The sequence below is a fragment of the Vipera berus genome (genome assembly GCF_964194415.1).
Source record: "Vipera berus genome assembly, chromosome: 2".
NCBI lineage: Eukaryota > Metazoa > Chordata > Lepidosauria > Squamata > Viperidae > Vipera > Vipera berus.
This window is the reverse complement of record NC_138203.1, coordinates 57,621,147-57,636,881: the sequence shown is the minus strand read 5'-3', so window position 1 is coordinate 57,636,881 and position 15,735 is coordinate 57,621,147. Positions and strand designations below refer to the sequence as shown.

Below are 15,735 nucleotides of genomic sequence, written 5' to 3'. Positions count from 1 at the left end.
CTAGGAATCATGATTGAAAAATGAGAAATTATTTTAACAGAATGAAATGCTTCTTAGTTAAACGTGTGTGTTATTTCTCCACATTCATTACACAGACAACCGACAAGGTTTCTGCTTTGCTGAAGTCTTGCAGACAATGTGTCAAATGGCCTCCAGTAGCCGTAATCTTGTCACCAAATCAGAATGCTGTTGTGATGGTGGAAGAGGGTGGGGCAATCAGTGTGAAATTTGCCCACTCCTAGTAACAACTCAGTACAAGAAGCTGTGCCCACATGGTCCAGGATATACCACCGATGGGAAAGGTATTCTTCATGGAACCCTCAGACAAGTTTCTTTTTTCTAACTATCGGGTGGTAGGAAGTTGAAGATGTATAATATTGCCCTTAAAACTAAGGATACCCTTGACTTTGAAAAAAAGAAGAATATTGTAATTTAGCTGTATTGCTTACCAAACAATTTGCAGTGAAATTTTCCTATGCAGCTAATGATTAAAATGGATTGTTTCTATCGATTTAGATTATACGGATTATTCATTGATAAACAGCAAGAAAATTCATTGTTAATAAATTGTCCAACCTTCCCAATCTCAAGAGAACGTACAACATAGTCTCTGTTTATAGGTTAGACCAGGAGTAGACAACCTTCGCTCTTTTATGACTCATGGACTTCAACTCCCAGAATTCCTGAGCCAGCATGGCTGGCTCAGGAATTCTGGGAGTTGAAGTCCACAAGTCAGAAAAGAGTGAAGGTTTCCTACCCCTGGGTTAGACAGTAGACTGCTGCTACTGGTCTTGCCTTTTTTCTACTTTCCTTCCCTTCAATCACTTCTGCCTAAAACATGCTGTTTCTGTATAGAAGTGAACCATCCAAAAATTGGCGCTTCTTTTGCACATCGCTACCAAGTATGAAAGGGACGCGGTGGCTCAGTGGGTTAGGACGCTGAGCTTGTCGATCAGAAGGTCGGCAGTTTGGCGGGTCGAATCCCGAGTGCCGCGTAACAGAGTGAGCGCCTGTTACTCGTCCCAGCTTCTGCCAACCTAGCAGTTCGAAAGCACATAAAAATGCAAGTAGAAAAATAGGGACCACTATGGTGGGAAGGTAAAAGTGTTCCGTGCGCCTTTGGCGTCTAGTCATGCCAGCCACATGACCACGGAGATGTCCTTGGACAAGCGCTGGCTCTTCGGCTTTGAAATGGAGATGAGCCCCTAGAGTCGGAAACGACTAGCACGCATGTGCGGGGAAACCTTTACCTTTACCAAGTATGATATTTTAGTAGCATTGAAATAATTGTTACTAACTGTTGTGATTAAAACTAGTGGGCACCATTTTGAAATACTGTAAAGTGAAATTCTTAAACAATTTAGGACGAACTATTGTGCTGTGAGTGAGACAGAAGTAGCAAAGTTCTGCTGAGGTTTATGGGGAAGGGTGGTGGTTCAAAGGTTCTTTTTTTATGGGGGAAAAAATTCTCCCATTTCAGAACAGTGGGTAGAACAATGATTACAAAAGTTTCTACCCTTCCAAAACTCTTGGGACAGTTACAGTGAGATTCACTTTATTTATTCATTTATATAAAAAAATTAACCTAAATTTTTCCATGGTTTTTAATTCTTAGTATGCCCTCATTTCCAATCTGGCTATAACACTGTTGGCTTCTCTACTGGTGAATCTTTTTGTCCATGGACAGAAAGGCATTACATCTTGACATCTACAAAAAACTCAGAAACTCATAGAATTATGGCTACTTAATTAATTTGTATTTGTTTGATGGCATTATTATCTGTAAATGGCTATGTGCCAAAAAATTTTAAAAATGCATCTTATTTTTTATTCCATAGATATTGATGAGTGTACGGTCATGCCAAACTTATGTAGACATGGCCAATGCATAAACACCATGGGTTCCTTCAGATGTTTTTGTAAAGTTGGCTATACTACTGACATAAGTGGAACTTCTTGTGTGGGTAAGTTTTATCATAGCCTTAACTGTTACTTTTATATTGTATCATATTGTTATATTTATTTTATTTATTTTATTTTAATTCCATTTATATCCCGCCCTTCTCCGAAGACTCAGGGCGGCTTACAAACTTAGCAGTAGCCTTCATTCTATGTATATGCCTGCTTATTAGGGCTTTTTCACACACACACCCCCAAGCGGCATTATTACAAAGTCAGCTTAATTGCCCCCAACAATCTGGGTCCTCATTTTACCTACCTCGGAAGGATGGAAGGCTGAGTCAACCTTGAGCCTGGTGGGATGCGAACCTGCACTAATTGCAGGCAGCTGGTGTTACTTAAGGAGGCATTAGCCCACTGCTCCACCTGTTACATTTTACATTTTGTGGGTGATTTAAAATCTTATATTATAAAGTCTCAGGATTTTTCTCCAGATTTAGAAAGTTCTCTACAATCATATTCCTGATTCAAAACAGTGTCATATCAACAGGAATAGTAATTTGATGCCTTTTAACTTAGACCCTATAGTAGGATCAAAAATAGTGTTCTTGTTCTGTAGAGATCGAAAGCCCTAACAAAAGTCCTTTAATTTTATTTTTTCTTACATTTTAACTCTCATTCACTCTCTCTTTCTCTTCTATATCACAGCTCAAATTAAAAAGAGATGCAGAATAGAGATTTTTTTGAGGAATATAACTTAGCTCAACTTCCCCTTACCCTCACTATTTAAGTTTGGTGAACATAGAAAAGATTCTCGTGAAGTTGGAATTCGGAAGTAGAGTTGGCATCATAAATTACTTTAAGCAAGGTAGATTTCTTTTTCCAGTGCCTCTGGAAATACTGTTTTTATGAAGATTGGCAAGTAGTAATATCACTCTAGTTTATAATGTTATAGTTTGGGATTGAAACTTGCATAGCTTCCTATGTGAACTGTAAACTTGATATTGTGAATTTAAATTTTCTTGAAATATTTTTTCTCAATCGTTTTAAAAATTTGATTGCAAATGCTGAACTCTGAACTGAGCTGAAGGATTTTTTTCCTTCATTTTTTTTACTAAGTGAGAACTTCAAAAATCTTACTGCCAACTTGTTTGGCCTTTTTGCACTATGATGAATCTTGTCTTTGGTTAGAGCTGAAACATTTTTTAAATAAATTTTAGTCTATTAGACATCGTCCCCTGGTTTCATTTTGAATCCAATGCTATGGAATAAATAAAACCTGAATATAAATTATTCTTGTAATTAGATCTTGACGAATGCTCCCAGTCTCCCAAACCATGCAATTTTATCTGCAAGAATTCTGAAGGAAGCTTCCAGTGTTCATGTCCACGTGGCTATATCCTCCAAGATGATGGAAAATCCTGTAGAGGTAAAAGAATGAGTAACTTAGTAGATTTTCTAACCAATTTTCTTAATACAACCATGTTCTTATGTCAGCTAATCAAAACAATAATATTAAATGTGGCCCATTGGATTCAGTGTTCTTACAAGGGAATTTATCCGTGTTGCAATTAAGGAAGAAATAAACGTGATCAATACTGGAGTTCTGTCTTTGTGGAACATCATAGTAATGATGTTAAAAAAAGAAATGGTATGGCAAAAAGTACAATACAATTTCTGCTTGATTACAAGGCATGTAGGGTAAAATAGGAAGTGCTGGCCATATACTTTCATTGAAAAATAATAACATCATAGAATTCAATTACACCTGTATTGGATTGTTGACATATTCCAGTTCCATGGGCAAATGTGTAAAGACTGTGCCATTATTCCGTTGTTAGTGAGCATTTCTGTGGGTTTTTAAAGATGCTTCTCTATACAAAAATCCTTATGGAAGCATTGCTCAGGGAGCCCTGCATCTTTTGTGCTTTTACAGGGACGCCATTCCCTTCACCCCAGACCTATTATAAAGGAAACCTTCACCAAAGTCACTATCTGCCCAAATGACAGTGGGACAGGCCAGTTGCCAGCATCCACTTCTCTGAAAACAATACAGGGCAACACAGAATATGATGGGATATTAACAAAATCAGGATCTTGAGAATTCCAAAAAAAGGGATAATTTATGAGAAAGCCAGAGAGATTGGATTTTTCTAGGCAAAACAGCCAGATGTCCATGGTGGGGTTGGGGTGGCTACTCAAATGATACAATGAGTGCCTTACCATTGTAAATACAAGCTCTACCCTTTGGGTATATCCATTGAGATTCTGCATGCATGATTGCAAGGGGTGGCACTTACACTATGGCATTGTGCAATTAAAAGCAATTTTGATTGCTCTAACAGTGTTATTAAATATTGGATTAAATAAACATGTTCCCTTAATTGTTAAAGAAATAAGCACCTTATTTTTTTTACTCCTAGATCTTGATGAGTGTCAGACTAAACAACATAACTGTCAATTCCTTTGTGTCAATACCTTGGGGGGATTCACATGTAAATGTCCACCAGGTTTCACACAACATCATACGGCCTGTATAGGTAAGGGGTTAATTTTGTTGTTTTTGTTTCATGAAAACATGTAACATTTCTCAGATCTCTTTAGCAACAAACAGGGCTAGTAATAAGATTAATAATCATATTAAGAAGATAGCATTCTTTATTTTTCTTCTGGTATCTGATTTATAAAAAAAATGAAATGTCATTTTGTAGATAACAATGAATGTGGATCACAGCCTTCACTTTGTGGATCAAAAGGAATCTGTCAAAATACTCCTGGAAGTTTTGCCTGTGAATGCCAAAGAGGTTTCTCTTTAGATTCCACTGGATTGAACTGTGAAGGTAATAAGTTGTGAAAACTGTCAGTGTCATAAGTTACATACCGAAGAGGTATTTCCGGAAATCGCCAGTCATTATTTAATAATCATATTTATATCTGTTAGGCTTATTCATGTACTTATTGGCATCTTTATTATTCACTGGAACTCTTTTAATTCATAGTGTAATTGTCATTTATGTGTGGCAGAGCTACTAAAATATAGATTGGAGGGCAATTTTGAATTTTTGATTGATTATGTGCCATCAAGTTGTTTTCAACACCTAGTTACCACATTGATAGATTTTCTGTGCCACCTAGATAGATGACAATCTATCCCTATCCTGGTCCTTCAGGTCTTCCAACAGCATGCCCGTTGTCACTGTAACTGAGTCCATCCACATTGTTGTTGGTCCGAACACTGTGAGGAACATAGAGTGTTTTTGCTTCCTGAATGGATGCTATTTTGATTGCTTCAGTTGTTTTGTATTTTACTGTTATTTTAATTTCATAAAGCTTTCCAGAGTCCTCTGGAAGGGGATGGCCTACAAATTCAACAAATAAATGAATAATAGAGAGAAAATAAAAGAGTGTGGCTGAAATGTACAAAATATATCATAAATCTTTCATCCTTTCATTTACCTGAGTCTTGTCCTCTTCTCAACAACCAACAAGTAAACTGAAGTTTCTAACTAACCATATGCAGTTGTTACTCACACCCCAACCTCCAATAAAGCAGCTGCTTCTCATAAATAGTACTTAACTGAATTTCTAAGGGTAGGGCTGCCCTCTTGGCCTTTGATTCATAATGATCTTTAAGTGGGAGGCAAAAGAAAACTGAAGTGCTATTTTCCCTGGCTTGTAATGGTTGCAGAGGATTTTTACAGCTTGAATCTACTTTTCTACTAATAAAAACTTTAATAATAATTATCTTGCATATTAACTCAAAAGAAAATCTCAATGAATGTCATGAGTTGTTTTTCTATACATATATACAAAAATTAGCAAATTGTTTACTATTTTATTCTTGCATTTTTTTTCCTTTATTTTAATATCTTTATTTATAGATGTGGATGAATGTGAAGGAAATCACAGATGTCAGCATGGCTGCCAAAATATTCTTGGTGGCTACAGATGCAGCTGCCCACAAGGATATATCCAGCATTACCAGTGGAATCAGTGTGTGGGTAAGAAATATGTTTATTTTATATCATTTGTTCCTTCATGATGCTAATTGTTATACCAACTCCTGCTATTAAAATGAAATATATTTATTCTGTTATTCTGTGTTCTTTAAAATAACATCTATTTCTCTATGCCAATCTTAAAAAAGAAAACCAGGAAATACATTTATTAATATTAGAAATTAGTCACTGTTGTAACAAGCCTCTCCCTTGATAAAATCTGTATGCTTAAAAAAGTATGTTTTTCAACAGATGAAAATGAATGCTCAAATCCTAGCATTTGTGGTTCAGCTTCATGCTACAACACTCTTGGAAGCTACAAATGCGCGTGTCCCTCTGGATTCTCTTATGATCAGCTCAATAGCGCATGCCATGATGTCAATGAATGTTCCTCTACTAAGAATCCGTGCAATTATGGCTGTTCCAATACTGAAGGCGGATACCTCTGTGGCTGCCCTCCGGGGTATTACAGAGCAGGACAAGGGTGAGTAGTTGATGGTGACAGACTCTACCTGCATCTTTTACAAAACCGTGAACGACTAACAAATTTTACTATGAAGAAGTTTCTACTATCTTGGAAGAGTCAACTCTCAGTTCATTAATAAGAAGTTAATGTTTTCTACGAGTGGAATCTCTGATCTCTGGTTTGTGATCTCTGAATTCATATTATGCTTTCATGAGAGACTGAATGTTTAAAACAGAATAGAGACAAACTATATTCATTTTGTTACAATCTATTCCTCCACAAAAAAGGAATGTATGTGTAACATCTGTCCAAGTCAATGCCGATTATCATCCCTTTTTTAAACAACAACAACAACTTTATTGATTAGCCCTTGGGCCATATCAAAGTGCAAAGTTCCAGCACAAATTGTTACTAAAATTTGATAAAAGCAGTTTAAAATGGAATTTGATAAAATGCAATTTAAAATGGAATTAGAATAAAATACAATTTAAAATGAAATGGTAATAAAATACAATCTAAAATGAAATTGTAATAATGTACAAAAATTTAAGATATAGATAAAATATGATAAAATTATATTTCGGAGTCACCCTTGCAATCTACCCCAATCAGCCCCACATATGCAGATCTCAACTGGACCATTTTGTTTAGGTACTGTGCTACGTTAAATGTTATTTTCAAGTTCTGGCTGGACATAAGGTAAGTTGTTTTGATATAGGGATCCCAATGGGTCATTCGTTTGGTATATAGACCAAGGTACCTGTCTCTCACCCTCTTATACAGGCAACAGTCAAATAGGATGTGAGCCAGGTCTTCTACTTCTGCTGCTCCACAAATGCAGAGACGTTCATTATACAGTAGGGTATAGCATGAAATCTCCCATATCTGACCATTGTTCGAATCTCGCTCGCATAAATATCTCCCTGACATGTTTTGGGAGTTGTGACTTCAAATAACTGTCTACTTGAAAAGTACATTTGTATTTACTCAGCCATTTCAAGTTACCCACCTTACCAAGGATAGCTATATCAGTTTGTGCTTCTATATCCTTAATTCTTTGGGCAACTCTTTTTTTGGATTGTTCTCCTGTTACGCAAGAGATGGGAAGGCTACAGCTTCTTACAAAATTTGTTAGTTTGATGATCCAGGAGATTTGTGATTGTAGTTTTATTTGCTCTAGTAGGCATAACTTGGGGAGTCTATCAGTCTCCATTTCATTAACTTTGCACCAGTAGTTATAAGCTCTAATTTTAGATAATGCCTGAATTGTATGAATTCCCAATTCAGCTCTAACTGCTGCAGTAGATGTTCTTGGATCTACACCCAAAATACATCTCAAATGCTGGGACTGTGTTTGTTCTAGGACTGTGGTTGAGTAAAGATCCCAAATTTCTGCTCCATGCAAGAGCATTGTGGTAACCTTAGCCTTATAAACCTTGATTAATGGGGCTAGGGACCCTGGGTAACTATGGTTCTTTAGTTTGAGCAGTAAATTCAAACGGGTTTTGCTCTAAATGTGCTCCGTTGATGTTGGCAGGCCCAAGATCCCGTCTTGGAAAAAGTTACACCCAAATATACAAAGGTGTTAACTTGTTCAATTGGTTCAGCATTTAATTGCCACATGTCTCTGATGGTTTCTTCCAAACACCATTATTTTTGATTTAGATTTGCTAATGATTAGGGAGTTATCCTGGCAATAAGAGCTGAATCTTCTTAATAGCCTACATAATCCTACTTGTGAGTATGATAATAAAATCATATCATCAGCATAAAGCAAGCTGTTACAGTAAATATTTAGGATCATCAGCATGTGTACCATGGTATCCTTCATTAACCCAGGCAAGTCATTGATGTATAAATTAAATAATAATGGGGCCAGGATACACCCTTGCCTTATCCCTTTATTTGTGTAAATCCTGTTAGTCAGGGCCCCATTAACCCCATACCGCACCCTCAAACAGGTACTTGTGTAAAGGGCTTTAATCAAAGCCAGGAGTCTGGGTTCTATTTTAAGGGATGTCAATTTACTCCATAGTACTTCTCTATTTACCATATCAAATGCTGCTGTAAGGTCTATGAAAGCAGCAAACAGGGCTCTCCTCTTATAGGCATATTTGGCAATTTGTTTTCCTCTACCCAGATTTCTATTCTGTTCAAAAGGTACCTAGCATATATTTTTGCTACAATGTCAATCAGGTTGATGGGCCTGTAGTTACTAGGATCCTTTTTATTCCCTTTTTTATATATAGGGACAACTATTGCCATCTTCCACCCATCTGGTATATAGCAGGTGTTATTTATGTGTGTAAAAAGACCTGCTAATACAGGGCCCCACCAATTGGGAAATTTCTTAAATAATTCTGCTGGTAAAAAATCCTCGCCTGGGGCTTTATTGCTCTTTAAGCTTTTAATGATGGACTGTATCTCCTTTTATGAGACTGGTGGCCAAAGGGGGGAGTTCTAGGGTTTACTAAATCACTGTTTAAATATAGTTTCTTTACCGGTTCGGTGGGGGCTTTTTAAAACAATACTACCAGACAGTTACAGATTCATTTGCTGCAGTGTTCTCCAACTTGAACTGAATGCATGCTGTTCTAGTTAAGTTTTTGTTAGGCAAATCATAATCCTGTTGCTTAACCATGAAATAGCTTTATTTATGAAACTGAATAATATGGCAGCCGTAGTGTTTACAACAATACACAGTTTACAATGTGCAATGCAGATTGGATGAAAATTAAATATGTGGATCAGATCCATAGTAAAACCACCATTGACAGAATAGCCTTTTTCAGGAGGAGTAGATTTAATCAGTAGAGTTTTTCAGTTACCTAAATTATGCAAGAGTATGCTTATTTTCTGTGGTATCCTATGTCTCCTCTCCACCATTTTTCCATGAGTTGAATCATTCTGATCTGGTCCTAGAAGTTGTTTCCCTTACAGCATGCCCACAGTGAACTGATCGTACTTTGGTGCTTAGCAATTGGCTTATAATTACAGATAGTCCTCGCTTAATGACCATTCATTCAGTGACCATTCAAAATTACTATGGTGCTGAAAAAAGAGAGTTTTAAGCAGCACCCAAACCTACAGTTGCTGCAGCATCCAAGCGGACACATGATTGTGATCTGGGCACTTGTTATTACCCCATCAGAGCCTGGTTTGGTGGAGGAGGAGGAGTTGGAACCGGGACCATCCAACCAGGATGGCACTTCTCCGTTGGCATGTTTGGAGAGGCCAGGTGCTGAGGACGATGCTGTCCCTGGTCCCTCAGGCTTTGTGGGACGAGGTTGACCAGTCAAGAGAGCTGCCTGCCTTCACAGACACAGGGGAGGATTGGCTGCTGACAGGTAGCAGATCTCCTCCGATGAGGAACAGCTGCCACTCGATCCAAAGGCACAGAGAGGAGAGCATAGGCAAGCCCAGAGAAGGGTTGCAAGGCTACTTGGGAGGTCACTCCACTCCTCCTCACCAGGAATACCTGGAGTGGAGTGACTTAAGGAGAAGCCATGAGGAGTTAGTCTTTGCCCAGAGCTATTGTCTTGGATTACACTCCCCCGGCTTTGACTCGTGCCTTTTGCCTGCTTCAAGGACTGCTTTTGTCTTTGCTTGAGGACTCCCGTTTCTCTTGCCCTGGCCTTGTGGATGCTTTTGCCCTTTGCTTTGCTTTACCTTCAGAACTGTCTTTGCTTTGTACCTTGTCTTTGCCCCGGGGACTGCCATTTTTCTTATGCCTGGACTTTGCCTTGTGGACTTTCCTGATAATCTGTGGGCTGCTGTTGGGAGACTGAGAGTGGCTGCCTTCAGGGTAGCGTGGGGTGGAGCCTTACCACTCATTGGAAGGCCATTTGTTGAACACTTCCTGAGGGCAATAAAGGCCTGCCTTGCCTTGACCACCTGAGTCATAACAGCACTTGACAGATCATTCACACGTACAGTGGGTTGCCAAGTGCCCTGCAATCACGCGATCGCCTTTGGCAATCTTCCCTGTTGGCTTTTCCAGAAAGTCTACAAAGTCACAAGCCATTGCTGGCTGGTTGGTTCCTGGCTGGAAAAGGTCCATCCAAACATCTAAGAGTGGGTTTCAGGACAGACCTTTTTCAGCCAGTCTCCTTGATGGTGCTGCTTGTTGGAGAAATGCCACCCCATCTGGGGCAAAGTCTCTTTGGCAAACAGGAGCGGAACTGCAGCACTGGTTTGGAAAAAAGAGAAGGTTGCAAATTCCCTTCTGTGCACAGCGGGGAGCTATCTGTCCTCCTTGATCAGGCAGTTCTTTTCCTTCGTCTGCTTAACAACCGCAAGTGGGAAAGGCAGGGTGCAGTCATAAAGTTGAGTCAGATCATGTGGTGACCCGTTTTATGACTGCCATAACTATGACCGTAATTCCAGAGCTAATGGTGGAATATATCATTAATAGTTCCAGTGAGGTGTTTATGTCATCACATCACCTTGAAGGGGTACCATCAAATGAAGACACTAGGCTACAATTTCTGATTTTCATATAGAAAAATAGCAGTAATGTATATTGAGAACTTCAACAATAAAAATATATTTAATTTCATTTATATTAGCTTTTTAAGTATATGTGTATGAGTGACTTGCCACTCTACAGAAAAAAATGGAAATTTATTCCTTTGCCTTATAAACTTTTGTTCCATTGCCACTGTTTTTGGTATTTTGTTTTAATACAGTATGTTATATATATATATATATATATATATATATATATATATATATATATGTAGATCTAGAGTCTCGGGTTTCTTCCCGCGTTCCTTTCATCTTCAGAAAGTTGTGGCGACGTTTCGACGGAATCCCATCCGTCATCATCAGGCCGGTGTGTTTCTCCTGCTGCTACCAGGAGCAATGCGTGGTCTGGCTGTTCCTTTCCTTCCAACTGCCGGTGGGGCTGTGTTCTGACTGGGAGGAGGCGTGGCTGCTTTCTGATTGGGTGGGGGTGTCCTCCGGCTGGGTGGAGGCGTGGTTGTCTTCTGATTGAGTGGAGGCGTGGCTGTCTTCTGATTGGGTGGATGCGTGGCTGTCCCCTGATTGGTTGGAGGCGTGGCCGTCCTCCGACTGGGTGGGGTGTGTTCCGAATGGGTGGGGTTCTTTGTTGTGTTGTAATATCCTGAGTGTTGTGATTTGGTGTCCTGAGGAGTGGGCTGTGTAGTGGCCTCCAGAGCTTTGGTTTGGCTCCGAGTCAAACCAAACCGAGTCAAACCAAACCGAGTCAAACCAAACCGAAGGGATTTATTCCTATATATATATATATATAGGAATAAATCCCTTCTAAAACTAAGCTACTGACAAAGGTGAAAGGTAAAAGATTCAAAACATTGAGAAGTAAATGCACATTAACAAATGCATTTTGTTAATACGAAATCATTACAACTTGTGTTTTTATCTGCATAACAAATCACTCATTTCTCTTATGAACTAACAACATGGCAACAAAAAGGCTTATTTCCCCAGGTGATAATATTATGACATTATTCATCAGGCACTGTGTCTCCAGTATGGGATTTAGCAAAGGCCAGTATCTACCAGCGGATCAAGGAGAAGAGAATGCTTTGTCCCCAGAAGCTTGTTATGAGTGTAAAATTAATGGATACTCCCAAAAAGATAGCAGGAAGAAAAGAAGCCTTAATCAATTGGAGCCTGCAGAGGTAAGCAAAAACTGCACAACTGATTCGCACTTGCTGTTCCAGATCTAAGCAATATCATCCACTGAATTTATCAGAATCTTACGGGGCTTTAAAAAGAAACTACTATAATCTTGGATTATTAGCATCAAGAGCGATATTCTTTTGCCCACTTACATGAGTTTGCGTAGAGCTAGTGTAGAATGTGTAATCGTTATGCATAGTAATTTTGCCCTTCCAATTTCAAAGAGATTTTTGTATGTAAAAACAGAACAAAATAATTGGATTGGAATAATTGAAATTGGATTGATGAGTAATCAGTCATCAAGAGGAAAAGACTCTACTACTGAATATTGAGGAATCCTGGAAAAACTCTTATCAAATTAAATGTTCATATGATTACTAAACTTGATGTAAGCCACTCAGATTCATTTTAGAATTATGGCAAGTGAGACTCAGAAATTAAATTAAAATAAATCCAATCTATGATTTTGTTCCCGTCTACTGAATCCCACTCTCAATTCTTGCCTTTTTCATGCTTCAGTTATTCTAACCATTAGTCATTATAATTGCAATGAAATTTCAATGCGTAATGGAATGATTGCACGCAATGAATCAATGTTCACTGCAGTTTATATAATTTGCCTAATTATGATTATGGTAACGATACAAATGTCTTCATGTGTGCAGAGGTCATCACACAAATGATGCAAAGTAAGTTTTTGTGCCATTTGATTATGCCATCACACATATGATGTAAACCTCCATGGTGATAGGCTTTCCAATTTATCAGATATTTGTTGATATATCCACGCTTTCCCCATAATTGTTTTATTAAAATGAAAGGACAGTGAAATGAATTTTCTCATCATGGGTGGGAATTACTCCATGCTGATCTTCCTCTAGACAAACTGGACTTCCTCACATGGGTGCTTTGTTCCTACTAGCTAACAAAACATAGGAAATGAAATCTCACATATCTGAAGGCCTATGTGTGAGGAAGGCTGCTTTGGTGGTATGATAAAAGTATGTTGTTGATCTGTGGAGATTGTCAATCATCCAAGTCATGGTTGTCCCAAAGGTGCTTTTTTCAAAAGTCAAGTGGACTTTCTTTGTTTTTTCCTTGAAAATGTTTTGCTTCTCATCCAAGAAGCTTCTTCAGCTTCTGTGTTGATCAGCATTTCTGATCAAGTCCTATGCAAATTCTACGTTTTCCTATTGAATAAATTACCCAGTAAATTAGCAGAGCACAAAAAGATGGCATTTACCCTTATTTCTGTAAATTTCATGATGGATTAAATATTCTGGGAGAATGACAGATGTCCAGTGGCTTTGTATACATGCTTTGCAATGCATTTTCTGGCCCCGAGGTCTCAATACCATTCTAGAGCCAGTAGCAAGGAAGCAGCAATGATGGAAAATTAGAATAATTAATCATCTGTGGTAACAAAAAAAAATCCAAACAGAAATATTGAGGTTTGCTTATGCCTTTTGCCCTACCTTTTATTTCTGGCTTAACAGATCAGTTTGGAAAGTTTGGACATTGATCTTCCATTGAAGATGAGATTCAGCGTAACTGGCCTTGGCAATAAAGAACATATATTAGATCTCATGCCTGCAATACAGACCCTCACAAATCACAACCGCTACATTATCTCCTTTGGTAATCACAACAGCACCTTCCGGATTCACCAGAAAGATGGGCTCACTTATCTTCAGGTTGCTAAGAAAAAAGCCACAGCTGGTATTTATACACTGGAAATAGTTAGCGTCCCTCTGTACCAAAAGGAAGAGCTAAAGAAATTGGAAGAAAGCAATGAGGACAACTACCTCGTAGGAGAACTTGGAGAAGCTCTTAAAATGAGACTTTGGATTGAACTCTATTAAAACCTTCCTTCCTCACTCCCATCATGAAGGATTCTGTTCACATATCGTGTCACATACTTTGGTTCTGAAAGCTTTAAAGGGGTCAGTAACTTACTTTTCCAGAAGACCCCAAATTGCAAATAGTGACTCTGCATCCTCCTGTCCTGAACAAGACTGAAGAACAGACCTCAACCTTTCTATTACCAAACCTTGATTACAATGCCAACAATCATGATTACTATATTGTCTATATAATATCAATTTTAAATATATATTTTTTAAAAAAGAAAATGTGCTTAAAAGATCATATATGGCACTAAATGGCACAAAATGTGAGCTATTTTTTTTCCTATAAGCACTCTAGCATATTGATGATTTTGCTGTAGTTCCTAAATTAAAAATAGAGATTTTATTTATTTTTAATGCAATAATATATGGAGAAATTAACGATCTGTGTTAAAAGGAAAAAAAAGAAAACACTTGTTTTTCTTTGCAATTTTATGAATTTGAACTATTACATGTATTAAGTATTTTAGAAAAAAGAACAGAAACTCATAGATTGAAAAAGTTTCCTCTCAGTCTTGTGCCTATTGTCCATAAAGCATTAAAAATGTCATATGTTCAAATGAGCACTGTAATACTCTATGCAAGGGCTTTATTTTCCCTTAGGCAACATATTTAAGTAATGCCTTATTTTAAATAACCATGATCAGAATTTCAACTTTAAACTTGGTGCTGATACTCAACATACACGTCATAAATACTAGATTTTTCTATCAGAGAAGACCATGGAAATGATGCACAACCACTGTAACAAAATACCTGGAAATGCTTGTGATATCCTTAGTATTACAGGCCAATCCGTACTGTATTTCCTTCAGGTAACCTCACTATATCACACAAACCTCATTAACTACAACAAAAGGTGCTTGAAGTATTTGCATAACTGTAGGCAGCTGATTACAAATCATGTATTCTTAGAAGTGAACACTTGATGTTTTATTCTAAGTGGTGCTGGCTTGAATTCATCCTGAAGTAAACATGGCTGAGCTATTGCAAAATTGTTGTATGTGTACACTATTCATACTGCATGGGAAAAAAACACATATTGAAAAATAAGAATGTTCATTAATGCTGTAGTTATACACAATATGTCTCATTTTATCATAGCCTATTTTATAAGTTACCCTTGTACAATGTGTTGGCATTTAGTTTAGTGTGTTCTTTAATTTTGTTTTAATTTGTCATTTAATAAATGTATGTCACCATGGTGCTATAAATAAAAACTGGTACTTCTTACAGGTCATATAAAAAAGCCTCACGTGAACCAACACAAAAGTACATTCCATGCCTGCTTTTCCTGGTTTTTTTTTTAAACCTTTACTGATCAAAAATTACCAGAAATTATGCTCACTGTTTTGGTTCATACTCTGTATTTTCTGTGTATTTTCTTTTATGAAAAAGAGAAAACCTTGTAAAGTGCATTTTGAAAAGAAGCAGTATTATTTTTTTGGCTTTTGTACTAATACATCATCACTTTTTCTGAAATAAAACTTATTTTCCGGTAGCTACATTATTTGGTTTTTATATGGTGAGATGGTCAACCTTATGACATTAGGAGTGAATGATGATGACAGGATGTGTTTTCTTTCCTTAGGTTCAATTTTGCAAAAACTGCACAGGACTATTATTGTTTCCTAAGTGATTTGTAGCACTTTTCCTGAGACACAACTGAAAATGTTATTGTGAAAAATAGGACAGGTAGAAAGTATAAAAAAGGGTTTGTACATTGCAGGTCAAAGTATCCTGGGAATCTAAACAATACATTCAGTTAATGACTTGGTAATTTTATTTAACAGGCTGTGTT

General features: G+C 37.6%; 1 protein-coding gene across 1 annotated transcript in view; it reads left to right on the top strand.

The window, feature by feature from the left end:
- Nucleotides 1-15,441, top strand: part of FBN2 (fibrillin 2) — a 142,539-nt gene extending 127,098 nt beyond the window's left edge. The window contains exons 57-65 of the mRNA XM_081320291.1: nucleotides 96-302; nucleotides 1,839-1,964; nucleotides 3,206-3,328; nucleotides 4,323-4,439; nucleotides 4,611-4,739; nucleotides 5,781-5,900; nucleotides 6,150-6,381; nucleotides 11,861-12,026; nucleotides 13,524-15,441. Coding sequence (XP_081176417.1) covers nucleotides 96-302; nucleotides 1,839-1,964; nucleotides 3,206-3,328; nucleotides 4,323-4,439; nucleotides 4,611-4,739; nucleotides 5,781-5,900; nucleotides 6,150-6,381; nucleotides 11,861-12,026; nucleotides 13,524-13,889 — 1,586 coding nt within the window. The 3' untranslated portion in view covers nucleotides 13,890-15,441. The remainder of the gene's footprint in view (nucleotides 1-95; nucleotides 303-1,838; nucleotides 1,965-3,205; nucleotides 3,329-4,322; nucleotides 4,440-4,610; nucleotides 4,740-5,780; nucleotides 5,901-6,149; nucleotides 6,382-11,860; nucleotides 12,027-13,523) is intronic.
- The last annotated feature ends 294 nt before the right edge of the window (nucleotides 15,442-15,735 follow it).